Genomic DNA, 22,515 nt, shown 5'->3' with positions numbered 1-22,515 from the left:
AACTTCAAATGAATGAACCAATGGACCAGTGAAAAATGCATTTTATTAATTTATGATCCCCCCGGGTAACGAAATACCTTCCATCAACGTACTGTGATACAACAGCGCATGCGTAGTTCAACACGTGGTGAGTGTCAGTGAACTACCAACTACAACATCCAACGTTGTAGATTGCTGTTTTTTTTCAGAATTCTTTCCCGTGAGAAGAAAACGATGGTAAATTTCATATGCGATGCTTGTGGACAGACAATTAAGAAACAAAAGGTAGAAAAACACTACCAAACGGAGTGCAGAAATTGCAGTGTGCTCTCATGTATAGATTGTGGTCAAGATTTCCCGGGGGATTCGTATGTTTTTCACAATAGCTGTATAACTGAAGAGGAAAAGTATCAAGGAAAATTGTATAAACCGAAGAACGATGGAAGTAAGGGTGAACGTAAACAGCAAGAATGGCTTGAGGTTGATATTCCTTCTTCATAAATGAATGCTATTTTGAATTTGTGGTATACTTTTATTGCTTTCGTACGCGTTACTTAATATAACACCTCCACCCCCCCGGGCGGGCCATGTTGTGTAATTTAGAGGTTAAGGAAGGCATCTTATGATGAAGAAGATGCCCGTGTTCGTAAGCTTGTTGTTAAAGTACTATCTTACAAAAATTTACCACGAAAGAAAATGAAATTTAAGGTTTGTACAAATCAATCACTGCTTTCAACGGCACATCTTGTCAGACAGTAGGATAAAATATTTGTTCATGATTATTTGACTCATTTAAATGCATGTAATTAAAATCTTTGTTATTTCTGCGGTGCAAAGTTTGCATGCGAAGGTATTTGCATCCAACAGAACAGTTAAATAACATGTAAACTTTGTTACCTGTAATCATTGACTTGTTATCATGTGTTTATTTAGAAATTTTGTGAAAACAGCATCAACATAAGAAATGAAGATTTACTTGAGAAGTTATGGCTAAAATTTTCAGCAACCAACGATGAAAAATATCAACAAATGGTGAATCCAACTACTAACAAAACGTCTGAAGAAAATGACACTAATTGTGCTCAAAATGAGAACGTTAACAAACCTGATGGGAAGCGTGAGTCTGCAACTGACCAGGTGGAAAATATTTGCAAAGAAAACCCAAAAAATTTGGAAAATAAGATTGAAATTAACGGCAGCATCGCAAATACTGCTAAGTGTAAAAAGAAGAAAAGGAAAGAAAGGGCTGACGAAGCAGAATCTCACGTTCAGAAAAGAAAAAGAATCAGATTTAATGGTGATATTGAAGAAAATGATAACAAAGGCAAGCAAAAAGATATGACTAAAGCAAAAGAACATGTTGAAGTAAAACAAAAGGAATTAAAAGAACCAAAGAATAATGGAGGTATGTATATTGAAATGAATCATGGCTCATGCCACTCTACAAATAGCATTAACAAAATTTTCTTTTTCATTTAAATTTCTTCCTCATAATTAATCATTTTCAAAGCAATATACATATTTTCTAAACATATTAGATAAATTTAAGTGGGAGGCAACTATAAAGAAGTTACTAAAGTCTGCACCAGATAATGAAATGTCAGTGAAGAAGTTGAGAAGAAAGGTTGGTAAAGGACATCAAATTTCAACTTTGTTTTTTCTGACTGTTTTAAAATGACTTTTGGTAGGCTAATATAGGGAAGAAATTTGGTAATTGTGACTGAGAATTTTTGTTCTTCCTTAGCATTATTCCTCTTCATCAGAAGAAATGTTAGCAGAGGAATTTAACCATTTTCCAACTTATGAATAATGTTTTGCATCTTGTCATAGGTAATACGTGAATTCCTTAAGAATACCGAGGATCACCAATCAAGAACAGAACAAGATTTAAGAATCTTGTTTGACAAAAAACTTCACAAAAATACAAAAATAAATGTATTTAAGGAAAAAGCTAAATACTGCAAGTGAAGTCTGGCTATACCAATGGTGATCAATCACTGTTTCTGACATGAAATATTGTTCATGTCATTTGAAATCCAACCTTTCAATCTCAACATTACCATCAAAATTGGTACATTTTATAACACACTGTTCATGTTCATTAAATATTATACATTCTCTAATCTCGAATACAATAGATGAATTCATGTTAGAACTCAGCAATTACTTCTTGTTCCTTTTAAAATTTGTCTACTTTCAAAAAAAACTTTCTTGTCAATTACAACATCCACCACATATCAGCCTTGGTCCATGTCTTGGATATCAAGCTCTGAATTGTCATCAGTGTATCTTGATTTCCTTGTTGGAATTATTGGTGTGTTGATGTTAAAAGTACTTAATACATCCTGTGAAGGAAAGATTGTTAAGATAAATCTGTAAATGTGCCAAGTGCTTGCTTCATATAAAAAGCTTATGTACTTACTCTCCAATCTTCCATTGTGAATTGCATAACAACTTGTTTACGGCAGATTTCGTTTTCATAATCCTTTTCAGAATATGGATCTGTTGCATCTACAAAGACAGATATTATTTGATTAAGATATGATTGCACTGAAATTTGTATAAACTGAACAGTTTTTCAACATACAGACAACTGGTAGATCATCTTCATCCAACTCAATAGCAGCATTTCCTTTCTTTTTAAAATAAAAATGAACAGACATTTTTATAAATGGAGAAGACTTGGAATAATACCAAAAAAGAAGAACATACATTGATTAGAAATGACAAATGAAATATATTTTCCACGGTTTGGCTGAAAGAATCTGGATTTGTCACAAACTCAAAAAATGACAATCTATCATCATCTCCTACACACAAGAAATTATTTTTAGTTGTTAGTGACAACATGTGAATAAAGCATCCATGTTTGGGTTGAGTTTTACTTTCCTGGTGTTGCCTTTACTAAAGCCTCGTACACTCTTTGCACCTCTTTGGTTGTCGCCTCCTCGTTGTTTTCAACTTTATCTAACTAATAACAACATAATATATAACAAATTATGAATACAAAATGCCTGTGAATGAGGAGAAATGTTCTCAGTGGAAGGCAATGGCTAATATTGTACTTGTGAATTCTTAAGTCATTTCAACAACTCCACTAATCTCTTTGCATGATGAATAATATTAGGTTGAATGTATTTGAGATCTTTTTCAAACCTGTTGGGGAGTGATTTTAGCTGTTGCTCCAGGTTTCTCACCACTCTTTGGCTTGGGTTGTTTTCGTTGTTTTGCAGGTGGAAGATCCATTGATAATGGACCGTGCCTTAGAACATAAATAGCATATATATAACAAATGGTCACCTGCTTTTTATCACACGGTGTACTTTATCACAATTTACTAACATAAATTCAAGACCAGTTGTTCTGTGAAAGGATTTTGCTGCAATATTTCCAAGTTTATTCCAGTCAAGATTATCAAGGTTAACATCTTGCAGATTGCCTTCCTCATCTGTTTCATGACCAGCACATCGACCACCCATGAAAGTTATCTGAAGGATTACATTTTATCATAAAGGTTTAACTAAAACTATACAAGCTGTCTCTGGTCATTATAACTCAACATAGTTACCCTACCAGTTTCTCCGCAAACATTCGAGGCTCAAATGTTACAACACCAGTTTGCAAGTGTTGTGCTTGTTCGGTACCAAGGTTTGACAAAAGCACAAGCAACTGCGAATCTAATGCTGCTTCCCTTGTGTGAGAAACTTTTGAAAAAACAATGCAAATTTGGTCATGTTTTCTCTGAAATATATCCACACTACTATATGAATGTATACCATTTTGAAACAGTTCATCTCCTTCGCCCAAAGTCTTATGCAGTGCATTACATTCCGGCTGCACTAACTCATGTCGTTTCTCTAAAAAAATAAAACATTAATGATTAACTTGTAAATAGGTAGTAATGATTATTTGATCAACAAAGTACTGAAAGTCTGAGAGAAGACATTAATTACGTTCAGTGTTGTGGATGAGTTGACGATATTGAAAACGCAAGTTTCTCCTTTCTTCTAAATTGTCGTACTTGTCCTCACCGCTCATATTTTCTATGCAAAAATACTACAGATGGAGTTTTATTTGAAATTTGCTTTTGCTTCGTTTACACATAACACAATCTATATTTTCCCGCGTTACCCCGCGGTTTTCGCGCAATTAGTGCCTGTTTGCAGGCTGATAATGCATGATGCTATTTTTGAGCCTAAATTTCGGGCTTAGGATTGAGTTGTTTATATAATACATCGCGTGCATGTTTTTCTTTCACATTTTTGTATAAGTAAAGAATGAAAGAAAACGAAGGTCGTTCGGGAAGAAAACATTTGCAAACGGATTAACCTGTCATAAAATCACAACATGAATGCGATTAAATTAATTGATTGTGATATAAATAGCACGCTTACGTTGTAGTAAATAACGCTGGCCTTATGTAATATGTACCGCGTGCTCATTTCTGTTTGGATGATCAAATATCAAGTGTTGATGATCCTTAGTATGTAATAAATGTCGCCAGAAGCGTCTCTTTTACTTCAGTATTTTGCAAATTCACGGGTATTGGATATCGGCAACAGGTTGCTGTGTATGGTTACAAGTGAATGCTTGGTTTCGATACAAGAATTTAATTTGTTTAAGTCTTTAATGAAAATAAGACTCGGAGCTGAAATAAATTCTCGTTGTTCAATTAGAATTGAAATATTTCAAGCCGTATGAATCTGCTGCTTTGAGTATGAAATGGCCCATTACACGTCTACAATAAGGGGACCTGGTCATGTTATGTCGAACAGGTGAGTTACGAAGGTATATTTCAACAGAAAATGTCACGTATTTGGCAAAAAACTATTTTAGATTGCCTATTTTATCATTTTTTTATGTTGGCACTGTGCTGCTTTCCAAAGTGTCTTTCATTTGTCGTGGAGACAACATGATACGCTTTGTAATCCTTTCTTTAATTGCTTCCGTTCTGTATAACTCTTTATGTTGGAAAGACAGTAATTTCCTTTAAATATTCAGCCATGTTTATAGTGAAAGTAGTTATTTAATATGTTCACAATTTAGACAATTATTACTCTATAAACTCCCTTTGCTGCATATGAATGAAAATTCCCAATGATAATATCGCCCTACTCAATTATTTCAATACCTTTGTAAAATATCACCATATGTCTAATATATAAATAAAACAGCTAGCCAATTCGATTCGGGAACCGGTAGTCAAAAGAATGGTTCTCACTAGCTATGGGGGAGGTTATATTCTAAGTTATTTTTCGTGTGGCATTTGTTGGTTTTCCTTCTAGGGTTACATTATAACCGGAAGATCCATATTCATGCATGTTATGTTTTAAAAAAACGTCACGAGATATGCTCCTAACAACATTCGGAGCTCTTTGTACTTGCATTTTTTACCAGATAAGAACGACGTATGATTTTTACCCATTGTGATATTTATACATCACTCTTAGGTAATGTTTTTGTATTTCGCAATGTTATATTGTGTTAAGTGATGTCATTGTATCTACAGCACTTCACTTGCACAAGATAAAACCCAAAAGCCGTTTAGTAAATAGTAATGTTGAACGCAAACAAAACTGGGAAAGGGAAGGCGCTGCATAGTTCGTCTGTCGTGTTTAATGCCGTTAAGCTTCTCCTACCAAAATAGGTTTGTATGTGAATCTAAAAATATATAGTTTATATTGTAGACGTCATTATACTAATGCAATATACTAATAGTACTCGCTACAACCTGTCATATAGCCTTTAGCAATTGTGTATAATTTAAAGGTGTTTGTTTGTTATTTCATTCCTTTTATTTTATTATGAAACATATATTGTCCTTTGACAATGCATGCTGTGGATTGACACAGGTCGCCTAGTTTCATGTATCATGTTAATAATTGTTTCACCACACGCTGGAGACGTTCAACGCGCAGGAAATAAGCACTAAAATGTAATTTTAGTGGCATAAATCGCTGGCGTAAATGTGATTATCTTTTCTTAGAAGCTTCATGCGCTATTTTTGATATTAATTTTACGTATTCCGAACCATTTTTTTGTTTCAATTCTTTCAGAAAATTTTTGACGTCTTTCATGAAACTTTGAAAGATAGTTAATGAAATAACGAGTTGCGTTGAAACTTTCCAAGGCTACGTAGAAACATATGGTCTTAGATTTCTCATAATATCTTAAGATAGACCGTGTTTGTGCTATGTCGTGATGTCGTGATTGTTATCTTGTGTATGATATGTATCTAAACACGAGATTTTTAAGACCTTGATAAATCCTCGAGCCTTAAGATCATATGTTAACCAAAGTTGTGAAGTCAGTCAGAGGCTAGCGAAAAATCGCCACTGTCATATCTGTTTGATAAAGACTTGGTATTGATAACAAAATACACCATTTTTGATTTCTCTAACTTCAATATAACCTCCTCTACATGGCAACCCAATGTTTTATCACGTAAATACCTTAAATATCTTAAATTTTATGATGGCACGCTCGTGTTAAGTTGAAATTAGTCTAGTTTGTGCATGTAAGGTCATATGCATAATCATTTCTGGACCACACGCGTTTCGGTAATTAAGGATGTGCTAAAACGTCCACAGGTATTTAGGTAACAGTATAAAATATAGCACGCTTTAGCACCCACAACAATCTTTTTACGTGGCTAATGTTAATAGGTGTAGTTGATATTACATTTGCATAACTTCAAGTGGCTGTCTTCTCCTTTACGTACTTTTTTCCTTATTTTTTTATTGTGATTTTTTTTGTCAAATGTATTCTATGCAACCTCGCGTTTCAACGCTACTAAAACCTTTGTGTCTTCAGTTTTCTTTCATTTTGCCGACTTCCTCTTTTCTTTTTCTTTGTACTCGAAATTATGTGGGACGAGGCAGTATTTACTTATTTTCATGAGACGTCAAAGTCATGTGAAACTCATATGACTTTATAATTCCTACTTGTAACGGTACGAGCGCTTTGTGTTGAGCGAAATAGAGGTTATTTTTTGTTATTTTTTTTGTGTGAGAATCTTTGATTCTTTCAGTTTTAGTCAAAATATAAAGTCATCGTCCAGAATGACGGATATTCACGACAAAACTCAAACAGACCACTCAATTTTCATTGGTTATGGTTCTAATGCAAAGCTCATCAAAGATAGATGGGAAGCGAGTAAAAGGCAACTTCGTTTTGACAACAATTACGTCGCATTAAAATGGCTGCTGGACAACTTTGTCGACGACTATTTGCGGTCAAAAAATCTACAGGATACCGCCACCTTAATTCGTCATCAAAATGTAACGGTGAAGAAAGAACGAATCCCTCACGAAGCTAGCACCAGTCATAGTCGACGAGCAGCGAGCCGCAGTCCTTCAAAAACAAGATTTGAAGACATGGCTGCTGCGGAAAACAGTAAAGAGAACGGTATCAAGGATAGACAATCCCGTGACAACTGGTCAGAATTACGTCATGGGATAAGCAATCGAAAGTCTGCCGAGTCATCACGCATGTCCAGCGATGATTTTCGGATGTCAGGACAACATTCTTACAAATATATTCCTGATTATTGGTCACCCTATTACCACTGGCCTACCAACATTCCCATGAACTCTCGAATGATGAGTGTTGGTTCCATCCCTGGATATCCCGAATACATGATAAAAACTCCTAGTTGTTCCTCGTTACCCACACGAGACTCCAGTCAGTCGGCTGATACGTTCACGTCTGCTACAAGCGAGTCATTTAGGCGATTTCGTCGCGATGAAAGGGAGCATTCGCTGGAAAAAAAATCTGGCCTCAATCGAGGCTTGAAATTTAAATCCATGCCCAATCTTCAATCCATTCCAAAGGATTCCGATTTGAATTCTGACGAGGAAGAAGAAAGTCTGAGCGATTCAGAGAGTCAAGGTGATCTTATGTTCTCCAGTTTGTCAATGCCTAACCTACGAAAGATTCCTCCCGACCGTACCCCATTAAACTCTCCACCAACGCGTGAGCGTTACCAATCAACGTCACTTCTTCGTAGTCGTCACAACGTTTCCAATCCTTCAAGTTTATCCATGCCCAATCTTCAAGCCATTCCAGGCAGCGATCACGACAACCGGAAGAAGACGATACGCGAATTCGTCATGAATCGTTTGTCCGGTGTCAAGGAACATGATTCCGGTGAACTAAATTCGAAAATCTACAATCCTAACGGTTTTTATGCACCGTCAGCAATGATGGACTCAGAACGTAAACTTGTTATTCGTGAACGTTTATTGAATCGTATGGCAAAACGAAAACGGGAGGAAACGAATCAGTTACAGCAGCACAACGGAGCTTTGTCGTCCTCTTGTACATCACATCTGAAATTTGCCCCAAGTACTCTGTCTCTCATCCCTGAGAGAAGATTGTGGTCAGGAAAAAACTTTTCTAAAACCCCAACGTCAAGTGCTGTACGCACGTTGGATAAAAATGATCGTGTGGATAATAACAAGTGGAAATTTCCCGACTCCGAACAACAATCTAAAAACATGGTTTGTGTTTATCTGTTTTAACCCCCGGCGTTTATATTTCTTTGAAATTTTAAACTGTTCACAATCTTGTATTGTTTATATATGATTCGTATTGTGGTTGATGAATGAAGACTTTGTCATGGTGACAAATCAAGTAATAGTCTCTCGAAAAATGTATTTGTTATGTTGAATGACAACTTTTTAAAACTCAAAATTATTTGCAGCGCTAACTTAGCAAAATTCCTTTCAGAACTACCTGGGTTGTAGTTTTTATTTAGGACTATAGTTGTTAATCAGAACTACCCAGGCTATAGTTGTTAATCAGAACTACCAAGGCTATAGTTGTTAATCAGAACTACCAAGGCTATAGTTGTTAATCAGAACTACCTAGGCTATAGTTGTTAATCAGAACTACCTAGGCTATAGTTGTTAATCAGAACTACCTAGGCTATAGTTGTTAATCAGAACTACCAAGGCTATAGTTGTTAATCAGAACTACCAAGGCTATAGTTGTTAATCAGAACTACCAAGGCTATAGTTGTTAATCAGAACTACCTAGGCTATAGTTGTTAATCAGAACTACCAAGGCTATAGTTGTTAATCAGAACTACCAAGGCTATAGTTGTTAATCAGAACTACCAAGGCTATAGTTGTTAATCAGAACTACCAAGGCTATAGTTGTTAATCAGAACTACCAGGCTATAGTTGTTAATCAGAACTACCTAGGCTATAGTTGTTAATCAGAACTACCTAGGCTATAGTTGTTAATCAGAACTACCTAGGCTATAGTTGTTAATCAGAACTACCAAGGCTATAGTTGTTAATCAGAACTACCAAGGCTATCGTTGTTAATCAGAACTACCTAGGCTATAGTTGTTAATCAGAACTAACTAGGCTATAGTTGTTAATCAGAACTACCAAGGCTATTGTTGTTAATCAGAACTACCTAGGCTATAGTTGTTAATCAGAACTACCAAGGCTATAGTTGTTAATCAGAACTACCAAGGCTATAGTTGTTAATCAGAACTACCAAGGCTATAGTTGTTAATCAGAACTACCAAGGCTATAGTTGTTAATCAGAACTACCAAGGCTATAGTTTTTAATCAGAACTACCAAGGCTATAGTTGTTAATCAGAACTACCAAGGCTATAGTTGTTAATCAGAACTACCAAGGCTATAGTTGTTAATCAGAACTACCTAGGCTATAGTTGTTATTTAGAACTACCTAGGCTATAGTTGTTAATCAGAACTACCAAGGCTATAGTTGTTAATCAGAACTACCTAGGCTATAGTTGTTAATCAGAACTACCTAGGCTATAGTTGTTATTTAGAACTACCAAGGCTATAGTTGTTAATCAGAACTACCAAGGCTATAGTTGTTATTTAGAACTACCAAGGCTATAGTTGTTAATCAGAACTACCAAGGCTATAGTTGTTAATCAGAACTACCTAGGCTATAGTTGTTAATTAGAACTACCTAGGCTATAGTTGTTAATCAGAACTACCAAGGCTATCGTTGTTAATCAGAACTACCTAGGCTATAGTTGTTAATCAGAACTACCAAGGCTATAGTTGTTAATTAGAACTACCAAGGCTATCGTTGTTAATTAGAACTACCAAGGCTATAGTTGTTAATCAGAACTACCTAGGCTATAGTTGTTAATCAGAACTACCTAGGCTATAGTTGTTAATCAGAACTACCAAGGCTATAGTTGTTAATCAGAACTACCAAGGCTATAGTTGTTAATCAGAACTACCAAGGCTATAGTTGTTAATCAGAACTACCAAGGCTATCGTTGTTAATCAGAACTACCTAGGCTATAGTTGTTAATCAGAACTACCTAGGCTATAGTTGTTAATCAGAACTACCTAGGCTATAGTTGTTAATCAGAACTACCTAGGCTATAGTTGTTAATCAGAACTACCAAGGCTATAGTTGTTAATCAGAACTACCAAGGCTATAGTTGTTAATCAGAACTACCTAGGCTATAGTTGTTAATCAGAACTACCAAGGCTATAGTTGTTAATCAGAACTACCAAGGCTATAGTTGTTAATCAGAACTACCTAGGCTATAGTTGTTAATTAGAACTACCAAGGCTATAGTTGTTAATCAGAACTACCAAGGCTATAGTTGTTAATCAGAACTACCTAGGCTATAGTTGTTAATCAGAACTACCTAGGCTATAGTTGTTAATTAGAACTACCAAGGCTATAGTTGTTATTTAGAACTACCTAGGCTATAGTTGTTAATCAGAACTACCTAGGCTATCGTTGTTAATTAGAACTACCAAGGCTATAGTTGTTAATCAGAACTACCAAGGCTATCGTTGTTAATCAGAACTACCTAGGCTATAGTTGCTAATCAGAACTACCAAGGCTATAGTTGTTATTTAGAACTACCTAGGCTATAGTTGTTAATCAGAACTACCAAGGCTATAGTTGTTGATCAGAACTACCAAGGCTATAGTTGTTAATCAGAACTACCAAGGCTATAGTTGTTAATCAGAACTACCAAGGCTATAGTTGTTAATCAGAACTACCAAGGCTATCGTTGTTAATCAGAACTACCAAGGCTATAGTTGTTAATCAGAACTACCTAGGCTATAGTTGTTAATCAGAACTACCTAGGCTATAGTTGTTAATCAGAACTACCTAGGCTATAGTTAAATGAGATATGATCTTCGCACTTAGCTGGACAATTTAACAGGACCGAAAAATCAGGTGACTCAGGGATTCGAACGATCTGGTGTAGTGCTCTGACCACTGAGCTATGAAGTCACACAGTGGTGAGCAGTCAATATTGTTGGGCTCATGAATGAATGTCATATGAATAGTGCAGTGTTTGAAATAAATGAGATATGATCTTCGCACTTAGCTGGACATTTAATCGTCTCAGACCTGAAATCAGGTGACTCAATCGAACCATGACTTCTGCGGTGGTGCAGTGCTCTGACCACTGAGCTATGAAGTCACACAGTGGTGAGCAGGTCAATATTGTTCTCATGTTAAAGTGAATGCAACATTCACGGCATTCATCAGAGGCTATTGACCTGCTCACCACTGTGTGACCTCACAGCTTCAGGCACTGCACCAAGGTTCGTCCAGTCATCCTGAACGATAAATTCAGTGCGAAACTCATTAATTTCACATTCATATGACATTCATTTCACGAGAAAACATGAGAACAATATTGACCTGCTCACCACTGTGTGACTTCATAGCTCAGTGGTCGAGCACTGCACCCACCGCAAGGTCATGGGTTCGATCCCGTTGAGTCACCTGATTTTTCAGGTCCTGAACGATTGCTTAAATTGGCTCGAAGATCATATCTCATTTAATTTCAAACACCGCACTGCATTAAACATTCATAGGCTATAGTTGTTAATCAGAACTACCAAGGCTATAGTTGTTAATCAGAACTACCAAGGCTATAGTTGTTAATCAGAACTACCAAGGCTATCGTTGTTAATCAGAACTACCTAGGCTATAGTTGTTAATCAGAACTACCTAGGCTATAGTTGTTAATCAGAACTACCTAGGCTATAGTTGTTAATCAGAACTACCTAGGCTATAGTTGTTAATCAGAACTACCAAGGCTATAGTTGTTAATCAGAACTACCAAGGCTATAGTTGTTAATCAGAACTACCTAGGCTATAGTTGTTAATCAGAACTACCAAGGCTATAGTTGTTAATCAGAACTACCAAGGCTATAGTTGTTAATCAGAACTACCTAGGCTATAGTTGTTAATTAGAACTACCAAGGCTATAGTTGTTAATCAGAACTACCAAGGCTATAGTTGTTAATCAGAACTACCTAGGCTATAGTTGTTAATCAGAACTACCTAGGCTATAGTTGTTAATTAGAACTACCAAGGCTATAGTTGTTAATTAGAACTACCAAGGCTATAGTTGTTATTTAGAACTACCTAGGCTATAGTTGTTAATCAGAACTACCTAGGCTATAGTTGTTAATCAGAACTACCTAGGCTATAGTTGTTATTTAGAACTACCTAGGCTATAGTTGGTGATCACTGTGATAAAAACACTCCTTATAGCAATACTGTGAATATTTTATTATACTAGTGGAATCGCTCTCCTGTAAAGAAAGTACATGTTAATCCGGGAATCTGGAACCCAGCCGACGTTCACGTGAAACGGGAAACCTTACCAACATGTACCTCGAATGACGTCACTTCGCAACGAGTGGTAACGTCATCAGTCCGTCAAGAGGAGGAGCGCACATCCAGGCCTTTACCTAAACTTGAGGATGTAAAAGAACAAAATCCCGATGGGGATAACGAAGCCAATAATTTAGATGGGAGAACAAGTGAGAATGAAGAAGAACATGTTGATGTGGAGAATGTAAAGGAAGATGAAATGGAGGGATCTGGGGAGAGCGATAGTGAAGTGGAGGATGACACGAGGTAATTTTTTTTTGGACAGCTGAATTGTTTTACGAATTTACTCTCAATACTGGCATTCTTTAATTGTTTTACAGTGATGATGATAGAAAGAATAAACGAACTAGAAAAACAGAAAAGCCAAGGAAAAGACTGAAGGCTGTTTAGTTAATTCATTGTTATGTTATCAAAGATGTATGCAATAGAGTTTATAGAAAACTGTTTGAAGTTAGACTCATACAAACATGTAAGAAAAACGCGGTAACTTCATTGAATTATTTGAAATGTTATTTACACTAGAAACGAGAGTCGTATAGAAATGTCGAAATACCATCTGTAAATTTATTTTTTTACTATTCACGTTGTGAAGTAAGTTGTATTAGCAATATTGTCCTCGTGTAATGTGTTCAATGATTAAATCTTTGTGAGACTAGTTGTATGAAACATTTTCCACAGTAAAATCAAATTCTACCTCTGAATATTACTTTCTTACACGACTGATCATGAGATAAAGCAAATTTGAAGTCTTGTGAAAAGTCTATATGAATTTAAAAATCAGAAAGGTCACGTGACATTGACAAAGCACCAATGGTGTAACAGGTATGAACTCTGTGTGGGCAGAGTCCCTCGGGCACCAAAAGCTATCAGCTTTCAAGGGGGCAAATCAGGGCAAATTAAGAAAAAAATTGACAGGACTACGTGCAGCCTGGTTCAAGGTTAAGCCACTTGGAAGAAAGAAAGAAATGCAAAGACAGCAGCTGTTTGCCAACAATGTACTTTTTTAAACTTCTCTGATTAGAACATCCAAGCGTAATAAGTTACTGAAACTGAACAAAACAATGCATTAATTCACTTTAGACCAACACTATCCTGGCAATTTGTGGCATTTTGGTGGATGGAATGTTGCGACTCCATCAGGGAAAGAAGGAAGAGGATTTCATAACTTGCGAAAATGTTGATGTATGTAGCAAGTTTCTGTTGTAAATAAATATGATCACAGACTTTTGCAGTACTCTTTGGGATACAAGAATTGAAAGTGATGCAGTATGTAGCGATGGATACGATGTGTTGAACCTCATCTCTCGGAATAAGTTTGAAAAACACCGTGGCTTTTTAGCCGAACGATTTGTCAAACCTGTTGTATCGATTTTAGTGAGCTTTCCTTTCCCGGTTGATGTGAGTGTAATCAATGTAAATCCACGAGTAGGTTGCCAAAAGGTTTGTGGCTTAGAGATCTTAGCAGCTGGCTTGAGATATAATCAGACGAACGACAAACTTTCTAAATATCAAAGCTATGGTCATGATGAATCTAATGGAAGTCTTTTTCATTTGTATCAGTATTCACTTAATGTTAACAATATTAAGAAAGATTTTGTAGGGTTTTAATGAAATACTTAGAGTCAAGCTAGCCGAAAACAAAGTTGGTCATTTTCGAAATCACTGTTTTCAGCAGAAAACAGATAATGATTTTGACAGCAAAATCATTAAAGATCTATCATGTGTTCAATGCTGTAATCTAAAACATGGACAAAGGCTTCATAATACATCACATTTGTGGATACGCATCACTCAAGTTCATAATAGTTCCATTCCATGCCTTGGGGCTTTAGAGGTTATTGGTCGGCCAGCAAAGAACAATAGTACATTTGTCATAAACTTTTCTAAATTAATTACCACAAAACTGCAGCAAGAGTGTGGGAAATTATTGCCATCTTACAAACATGACACAAGGGAAAAAAACCAAATTCCACAGGTTCCTTCAAAAGTTGATACAAAAGATACTTCTTTACAAGCTGATGCAATACCTCTAGAATTCATTGATCCAATTACCTTTAATATAATGTCAGTGCCCGTTCTTTTGCCCTCCGGAAACACTGTTGATAATACAACTTTAGAAAAGCATATCAAATCGGAAAGCAGCTGGGGTCGACAGCCTAGTGATCCTTTCACTGGTTTACCCATAAGGACCAAGATTGTACCGAATATCTCACTAAAATATCGAATTGACAATTATATTTTGTCATCTCAAGTAAATGTTGATGATCTTGGTCGAACTGTTGGCTCATTATCAGATTTTAAGAGTACTGTGAGACTAAAATATGATGCCATTTGTGAAGAAGACAAGGTTTCTTTTAAGAGAAAAAGAAAAACATTGCATTCAATCATTGAACATCAGCCAAAAAGACTTAATATGAGCTTATCACAGCAAAACAAGAGAATTGAAATGGAAAAGCAACAAAGCAGTTTAGATGAAACTCTAGACAACCTCCTTAGACAAAATTCAACTAGGACTAGTACAAGAATGAAGACTTCATCGCTTGTTCAATCCTTGTCAGGAAATTTACATGAAGGTAACAACTTTATTTTTTTGCTTTATCACCATTAGGAAAACTGAATGTCTTTTCCTCAAACTTTGTTTTTGTTTTGTGTTTGATAGAATCCTCTACAGAAAACATGCTTGTTACAAGCTCCGAAAAGCAATGTGCTCATCTGTCAGATGCATCATTTCAATTACCTTGTATGCATTCATTATGTAGATCATGCGTTGACTCTTCCCTTAAAATGAAACATTGTCTTCTTTGTAATCAAAGTTTTGAGAGTAGACATGTTGTTCGTGTTCATCGAAAAATGTAGGTAGTTTACTACTCAAGAATTATTATTGTCCCATTTACATGAATGCCTGAAGATTGATGATTGGGGTCATATTCATAATGTTTATCTGTTCATATGTACACATGACAAATTGTACAATATTGAAGAACATCTTGGCTTTTATTTTTAAATAAACCGTCAACTATCAAGGTAATGAAGAAATACTTCACATTCTTCAAGACCTTTGTCATTATATATAAAATGTTTAAAAACCAGCAGCATCATATAAAATATTGTTTATATGGAAATAGGACGTAGTTTGACAACCCATTTGCTTCTCTTCAGTGTTATGTATAATTTATATCTAGTGTTTATATCACTCCCAAGCACTATTTTAATTAGTTTCGTTTTTAGCATGTTAATTTTCAAGTGATGTAGTTTTATCTTCATATTTTTCGATTTGTATTCTTTTTATTTTTCTTTTTAAGTAGTTATATTATATTTAGTTACTTTTAGAGGACCCCTCTGTAAACCACTTTTTAGTGATGTTGGCATCCTCAATAAAGATTAGCTATTATTATTATTATTGCAAATCTACTTTTGGTACACCAAGTATCGTAGATCATGATTTGCGACGCTGACCTCTCTTTTATTCCTGTGCGTGCGTGGGCTCTTTATAAAGCGATAAAGATGGCGGCCGAGAACGAGGTTTCTCAATTATTTGGTGAACTTGAGCAGTGCGAAATAACTGGAAATTATTTTAAAGGACTAAAAGTTGCAAACAAAAGTATGAACAAGTTATTTATTTTTTTTGTGTTTTGGGATGATTTGCGGTTTGTTATTTCATATGTTTTTCTTTGTTCTTGTTAGTTCTTGAGAAGGTGGCCAACGATAAAGATGCATTTCAGTGCAAAATTGTGTGCTTTATACAACAAGGAAAGCTACACGATGCGTTACAGATGTTAAGGTCTTGGCGTGTTAAAAAAGGGTTAGTATAAAATGTTTAAACACTGTGAATAATAGAACATGTACGTTACTTACGACGATTATTTTGAAAATGCCACCCATAATTTTATATTTTAGTGTTGAGAACATATTGTTTGATGTAATTGTACCTTTTATTCAGGATTTCCCTCCCTTTTGAAGAAGCTTTTTGCCTTTATCGTTTAAATAAAACAACTGAGGCTTTGGAAATTCTAACAAAAGTTGAAGACCCTTCTCCTAAAGAGAAGGAACTTCTTGCTCAAGTGGTAAAAGAACTTGTGTTTGCACTTGCTAGTTTTGTGGAGGATATTTTGTGATGTTTTGCTAATCTTAATATTGCATTAGTATTATAGACTGGAGAACTTTGAAAAATGTTATGAACTATACGTAGATCTTATAAAAAACTCACAGGTTCAAATCATTTTGTTCTGGATAATTGTTTGGAATGGATTTCTTAAAGTATTTATAAATTTTATCCAGGATGACTTTGGGGATGAAAGAGAGACAAATCTAGCTGCAGTAATTGCTGCTTCACATTCCTCTGGAGTGTCAAATCTTGTAAGCTGTTCATTTTAGCAATGCTAGGCAATGTAGTGTAATTATTCTGGGGGATTGTATTTTATATGAGAAGCTACTAAAGACACCAATATTATTACATTGTGTTGTTGTGTAGACTTGTGAAGGCCTACGGGAGGACAAATATGAGCTTTGCTATAACAATGCTTGTCTATCTGTTGCCAAGAATGATATGAAAGCAGCATATGAAAAACTCATGGCAGCAGAAGGTATGCCTGTAAGGTTTTCAGATATATAGGATGGAACTTTAGAAAGTTTATTTCAATCTCCAATGTGAACGTTGATTTTCATGAACAATTTTGGAGCAATAATAACATGAAGTAGTAATATGAATGTTTTAAGCAGTGCGGTGTTTGAAATTAAATGAAGATATGATCTTCGCACTTTGCTGGACAATTTAAGCAATCGTCTCAGGACCTGAAAAAATCAGGTGACTCAACGGGATTCGAACCCATGACCTCTGCGGTGCCGGTGCAGTGCTCTGACCAACTGAGCTATGAAGTCACATGAGCCCAACAATATTGACCTGCTCACCACTGTGTGACTTCATAGCTCAGTTGGTCAGAGCACTGCACCGGCACCGCAGAGGTCATGGGTTCGAATCCCGTTGAGTCACCTGATTTTTTCAGGTCCTGAGACGATTGCTTAACTTGTCCAGCAAGGTGCGAAGATCATATCTTCATTTAATGAAGTAGTAATATGACTGAAGACAGTGCATTCTTTTTTTTATGTTACCAGAACTTTGTCGAAAATCAATGGAAGATGAAGGGGTGTGTTGCTACAACATATTTTTTCTCATTTGTTCAATTTACATACTTATCTTTTCACAAACAAGAAGATTTCAATATGACCAAGAATATGATCATAAACATTGATGGTGGTTGTGCAGTGGTCACAAGATTTTACTCCCAAACTTCTTGAAATTTGTTAATCTCATTTTCAAATTTGATTTGTATTCTTATTTCAGGAGTTAACAGAAAATGAAATGGAATCAGAGCTTGGTGTACTAAGGTAGAATTAAAGTACAAATTCAGAGAACCCAATTCATAAAAATACCTCTTGTCAACTATCTCTCTCTCTGATTCTTGTGCAATTTCTTTTTAAAGAGTACAACAAGGTTTTGTGTACCAAATGCTTGGTAGTGACAATGAAGCCATGAAACTGTATAATTCTGTTCTCAAATCAAGGTTTGTCATCATTTGTTGTATTTATATTATTCTCCAATTGAACCACACTTTGTTTTCTGTCCATTAAGACCAAATGATGTTGCAATCAGTGCAGTGGCTTCCAATAATATCATTAGTTTAAACAAGGTATTTATAAATGATTTTTTACAAATGCTTTGAAAAGTTTTTTAAAAGATTCTTTTGTCATAAAATATTATAGGATATTATCGGATATAAAAGGGTATTGTATGATATAATAGGATATTGTATACAAACTCCATTATAGGATAAAGATATCTTTGACTCCAAGAAGAAAATTAAAGTTGCAGCAGCTGTTGGCGTAGAAGGAAAGTTAAATGATTGTCAAAAACAACACATTTCATTCAATAAATGCTTGGTGCTGTTGTACAGTAATCAGGTATTAATTTTGAACTGTTAGAAAAATTGTGTGACATTCCTTTTAAATGTTCAACATGCACAAGGCGAACTGTGAATTTGTTGCATAGATTTTCAAACATATGATGAAAAATCGGGAGCAGTCTTTGCATATATGATTCAATCTTGAACCACAAATGATTAAAGCTTCAAGCCTTCAAGTTCTCTAAAGGGGCTTATTTATTCATTATTCTTGTGAAATTTTTGAATAATTTATATAAACAATTTTGATCCAAATGAAAACAAGAAGTACATTAGCATGACAATGTTTGCGAGTTTTATTAAAAAATAACCTTTACGTCTATGTAAACAATCCTGATTTATTGCACAATGTCATCCAATGTACTATAAATAATCTTCCACAAACAATTTGAATGAAATGAAAACAGGAAGTTCATTTGCGCATCGCGCGTCTTTTCAACAGATAACGCCCTTGACGTTTATTCAAACAATCCTGATCTGTCTCTATGTCTTCGAGTCGAGGCTTGATGTCATCCCTTACAAAAGTATACAGAATTCTTTTTAAGCCGCATCAGGTCAAGCTCAAAGCATACAGTCTATAATAAATCCACTATAACAGTTTACTGGATGGCACCGTGTTTCGACTTTATTCCAAAGCCATCATCAGAGATTATACATAATATAAATCCTAACACGGTTTTTTTTATATGCACATGAAAAACATGTGATTTGGACGAGCTTTGAATTCGGGATACTAGTCCGCCGCTCTACCTGTTGAGCTACCAAGCCCACAGGGATTGGAGACGAGTCAAATCTCTTTAAAACTACGTATGGACGAGAGATTCTCGATCCAGTAACTGCTATCGTGGCGAGAATCTCTCGTCCATACGTAGTTTCAAATCCACTTTGTTATACGTGTTTTAGTGGTTAACTTTAAAGTTAATGCTTCAACACAGACAAATTCTCAATTTGAAACGGAAACAATGATTTTGGGAAAAAAACCAATACACGCTGTTTACGTTAGAAAGTTTATTGATGATGTTTTAAAGGATTAGCAAAGCATCGATTTTTCCGTGAATTTCAGATTTTTTAGAAAACATTTTCATTTCAGAACGATGCATGTCGCAAAGCTCTTAATGAATTGAAGACAAAATATCCTCAAAGTGATTTTCCAGTACTTCTTGAAGCAGCTTTGTTCTTACGTGAAAAACACCATGGGGATGCTGTGAGCATTTTAGAGGTAAGAAATGTCCATCTTAATAAAGTAAATGGTTTGAACCCGGGAGTATCGTTTCATGTTTTTTTTTTGTAAATGTAGATCGTCCAAGTTTGTATAGTCCTGAGAAGGACTGCTTATGTTGTTGTTGACTGACGTTTCGACAACCTTAGCGGTAGTCATCTTCAGAGTCAAATGTCTATCTATTAACATTTTGTTCAAAGAACTCTCCATATAATCAGCATCTTACTGGGGGCTGCATACTTACAGTAACTATTCGTTTTATTCTGCTGTTGTTGTAGAAATACACAGATACTCATCATGATTGCTCAATACAAGTTTCACTGGCTATTGTACAACTTCATCTTATGCTTGGCAATATACTTGATGCTTGCAAGCGCCTGCGATCTGTTGACCACATTAAATATCGCCCGGCGGTTGTGGCGCTCTTGGTGAACTTGTATACGCAAGTTGGTGATGCAGACTCCGCTGTACAAGTACTGGATGAAACTGTGGCTCATGTCAAAGAAAATGAGGTATAGTTTTCGTTGGCCATGTTTTACAATAAAAACAACTGATTTTATTTTGTCTAATGGGATTTGTTATTTGTGTTTAGTCTTTAATGAATCGCGGAGAATTGATAAAATTATTGCGAGAAAATGTTACCTTTAAGTTGAAGAGAGGAAAGACTCGTGAAGCCGTCGATGTGTTAGAATATTTACACAAGTATGACGTTTTTCATAATGTTTTTAAAAGAAATTTTCCTTCGAAGCATTTTACCATATACTAAGCAGACTGTTTCTTCATTGTCCCATCTCTTCTTTAGTTTGGATCCTGATGACTTGAAAACCATCGCACATCTTGTTGCAGCTTACTCGCAGATAGATGCTAAGAAATCCGAACAGTATCCTTCTGGTGTGATTTTTGATGTGACTAAGACCCAACGTATATGCAGGAGAAACGAATTGTGACTTGGGTGTAATATCCAAGTGCATTGCTTTTCGTAACACAGATAATTCCTCGTAATAATGTGCTTGAGATCATATCACTAAGAAGCAAACCAAAAGGCTAGCTTTTGGGGAAGCATGCCTGCTTTGCATAATTGCATGAAGCCAAATGTTTACCTCCATTTTAGCGTACTGTATCATAGTAAACTTTCTTTGGGCCGTGCGTTAAAGAGGACTGGAACTAGTTAAATTTCTGGCTCTAAATAGCTCATTTCAGGGGTAGAGACTTGCGTTTTTTTGCATTTTCATTAACAATGTAACAATGTAGATACAGTAGGAAGCTACCGCCTTTACAAGGTGATGAAGTTGATGTTAGTGCACTTGAAGTTTCATTAGGTTCACGTTACGTCCGTAAAACTGCTAAACTTAGCTCTGAAGGAGCTAAAGACAAAATGAAAACGGAGGAAAAGTAAGTCAACTACTTATTCAAGCCATTGAAATGAAACAAAAGTGCATGCCAGGAGGGGGTGCTGTTAAGATTTTGTACCACTTTTTGAGGAAAGCAAAGAAAACTAACATTTTTATCAATCATTTTTATCGTCCAATGAGCTTTTCCTAAAACATCTTTCTAGGCAAGATGTCGTCGTCAAAAGACGAAGGAAAAAGAAACCAGGTAGATTTTGTTTGTTTTTGTTTAAAGTCCTCGACTAACGAAGGAAAAATTAAGAGATCTCAAGTTATTCAAACATCGACTCTCAGTAATGCTTCCTTTTTATCACATGCAAATTTTTTGTCGACGCAAATTTTTTGTCGACGCAAATTTTTTGTCGACGCAAATTTTTTTGTCGACGCACATTTTTTTGTCGACGCACATTTTTTTGTCGACGCAAATTTTTTGTCGACGCAAAGTTTTTGTCGACGCAAATTTTTTGTCAACGCAAAGTTTTTGTCGACGCAAAGTCACGTGACTCTTTCATGAATTTAGGTAAACGTCCGAAGAACTTCAATCCAGACGTTGATCCTGATCCCGAACGTTGGTTACCTCGCCGTGAACGATCCTATTTTAAAGGCAAGAGACAAAAGAAAACAGCCGCTATAGGTATTAATATTTGTACAATCATCGAAGTAACCTTGTTCGGAGAAAATAATTCGTCATACTTTGTAAGTGGATTAATTTTTTTACGTTGATGCGACAGGAAAAGGAACGCAAGGAGCTACATCAACACAGGATTCGTGAGTATTATGAAGTTATTTCCTTCTGAGATAAAATATTAAAGTAGAAAAGGACACACATGAAGATGGTGATTTGTGCTTCATTTTACACCAGTTGAAAATAATCTACACCGACTACTTTTATTTACTGATGACATAGTTCGTTTAATACGTCATACGTTTGTTGAGATCCTAGAGGCATTTCATATTATATTATTATGTTTATTTAATATCTAGGCCTTCTGCTCGGACTGCGTCTAGTCCCAAGTCTACGTCATCCCCAGGGACCCCAAATGTATCCTCTGCCTCATCAACAGTTGTGCCTCCACGCCAACAACAGCCTCAAGCCAGCAAGAAAAAACAGCGGACTAAAAAGAAAAAAAGTGGCTGGTAATGTTAATTTTAATGAGGGTAAATAGTCCGTTTCATGAATTGAAATAAAAATGTTTCTTCTTTGTGTATCAACACAGAATTGTACATTCTATTGAATTCACTCTGGGCCTTATAGCACGTTACCGATATGACGTCAGATGTGGGCACTCGCCCTAGTTTCTTTTACTATCG

General features: G+C 35.7%; 5 protein-coding genes across 7 annotated transcripts; 4 read left to right on the top strand and 1 right to left on the bottom strand.

Annotated features, from left to right (window-relative positions):
• Window positions 1–97: 97 nt before the first annotated feature.
• LOC124444351 (cell growth-regulating nucleolar protein-like) lies at window positions 98–2,142 on the top strand. 2 transcript variants are annotated; one of them, XM_046994942.1, is made up of 5 exons: window positions 98–459; window positions 583–687; window positions 913–1,384; window positions 1,518–1,603; window positions 1,810–2,142. In XM_046994942.1, exons 1-5 carry the CDS (start codon window positions 214–216, stop codon window positions 1,945–1,947), a joined length of 1,047 nt encoding a protein of 348 aa, XP_046850898.1. In that variant the 5' UTR covers window positions 98–213; the 3' UTR covers window positions 1,948–2,142. The 2 variants fall into 2 exon arrangements, with proteins under 2 accessions (XP_046850898.1, XP_046850899.1); XM_046994943.1 differs by lacking the exon at window positions 583–687.
• On the bottom strand, window positions 1,442–4,092 carry LOC124444353 (EP300-interacting inhibitor of differentiation 3-like). Its single transcript, XM_046994945.1, has 10 exons — window positions 3,933–4,092; window positions 3,756–3,836; window positions 3,553–3,683; window positions 3,322–3,467; window positions 3,136–3,241; window positions 2,869–2,950; window positions 2,692–2,789; window positions 2,567–2,615; window positions 2,402–2,490; window positions 1,442–2,324 (listed from the first exon to the last, which is right to left on the bottom strand). The coding sequence occupies exons 1-10, from the start codon at window positions 4,015–4,017 to the stop codon at window positions 2,217–2,219; spliced, it is 975 nt and encodes a 324-aa protein (XP_046850901.1). The 5' UTR covers window positions 4,018–4,092; the 3' UTR covers window positions 1,442–2,216.
• Window positions 4,093–4,419: 327 nt separating this feature from the next.
• Window positions 4,420–13,295, top strand: LOC124444131. Of its 2 annotated transcripts, none has more exons than XM_046994714.1 (4): window positions 4,420–4,754; window positions 7,010–8,480; window positions 12,546–12,886; window positions 12,961–13,295. In XM_046994714.1, exons 1-4 carry the CDS (start codon window positions 4,702–4,704, stop codon window positions 13,028–13,030), a joined length of 1,935 nt encoding a protein of 644 aa, XP_046850670.1. In that variant the 5' UTR covers window positions 4,420–4,701; the 3' UTR covers window positions 13,031–13,295. The 2 variants fall into 2 exon arrangements, with proteins under 2 accessions (XP_046850670.1, XP_046850671.1); XM_046994715.1 differs by lacking the exon at window positions 4,420–4,754 and adding an exon at window positions 5,518–5,626.
• Window positions 13,296–13,685: 390 nt separating this feature from the next.
• Window positions 13,686–16,037, top strand: LOC124443893 (RING finger protein 37-like). Its single transcript, XM_046994438.1, is given in 3 exon segments — window positions 13,686–14,248; window positions 14,250–15,213; window positions 15,300–16,037. Coding segments are annotated over 3 exon segments (1,557 nt in total). The 5' UTR covers window positions 13,686–13,852; the 3' UTR covers window positions 15,497–16,037.
• Window positions 16,038–16,143: 106 nt separating this feature from the next.
• On the top strand, window positions 16,144–22,423 carry LOC124443891 (signal recognition particle subunit SRP72-like). Its single transcript, XM_046994436.1, has 20 exons — window positions 16,144–16,241; window positions 16,325–16,442; window positions 16,581–16,704; window positions 16,784–16,849; window positions 16,919–16,996; window positions 17,112–17,223; window positions 17,753–17,784; window positions 17,982–18,025; window positions 18,121–18,201; window positions 18,270–18,327; window positions 18,467–18,598; window positions 19,688–19,816; window positions 20,095–20,328; window positions 20,409–20,518; window positions 20,619–20,696; window positions 21,068–21,208; window positions 21,372–21,412; window positions 21,725–21,838; window positions 21,936–21,972; window positions 22,189–22,423. The coding sequence occupies exons 1-20, from the start codon at window positions 16,145–16,147 to the stop codon at window positions 22,343–22,345; spliced, it is 1,983 nt and encodes a 660-aa protein (XP_046850392.1). The 5' UTR covers window position 16,144; the 3' UTR covers window positions 22,346–22,423.
• Window positions 22,424–22,515: the final 92 nt, after the last annotated feature.

This window comes from Xenia sp. Carnegie-2017, unplaced genomic scaffold (assembly GCF_021976095.1).
Source record: "Xenia sp. Carnegie-2017 unplaced genomic scaffold, XeniaSp_v1 HiC_scaffold_21, whole genome shotgun sequence".
NCBI classification, from domain to species: domain Eukaryota; kingdom Metazoa; phylum Cnidaria; class Anthozoa; order Malacalcyonacea; family Xeniidae; genus Xenia; species Xenia sp. Carnegie-2017.
Note: the sequence above shows the minus strand (reverse complement) of the source record. Positions and strands in the feature narration are given on the sequence as shown.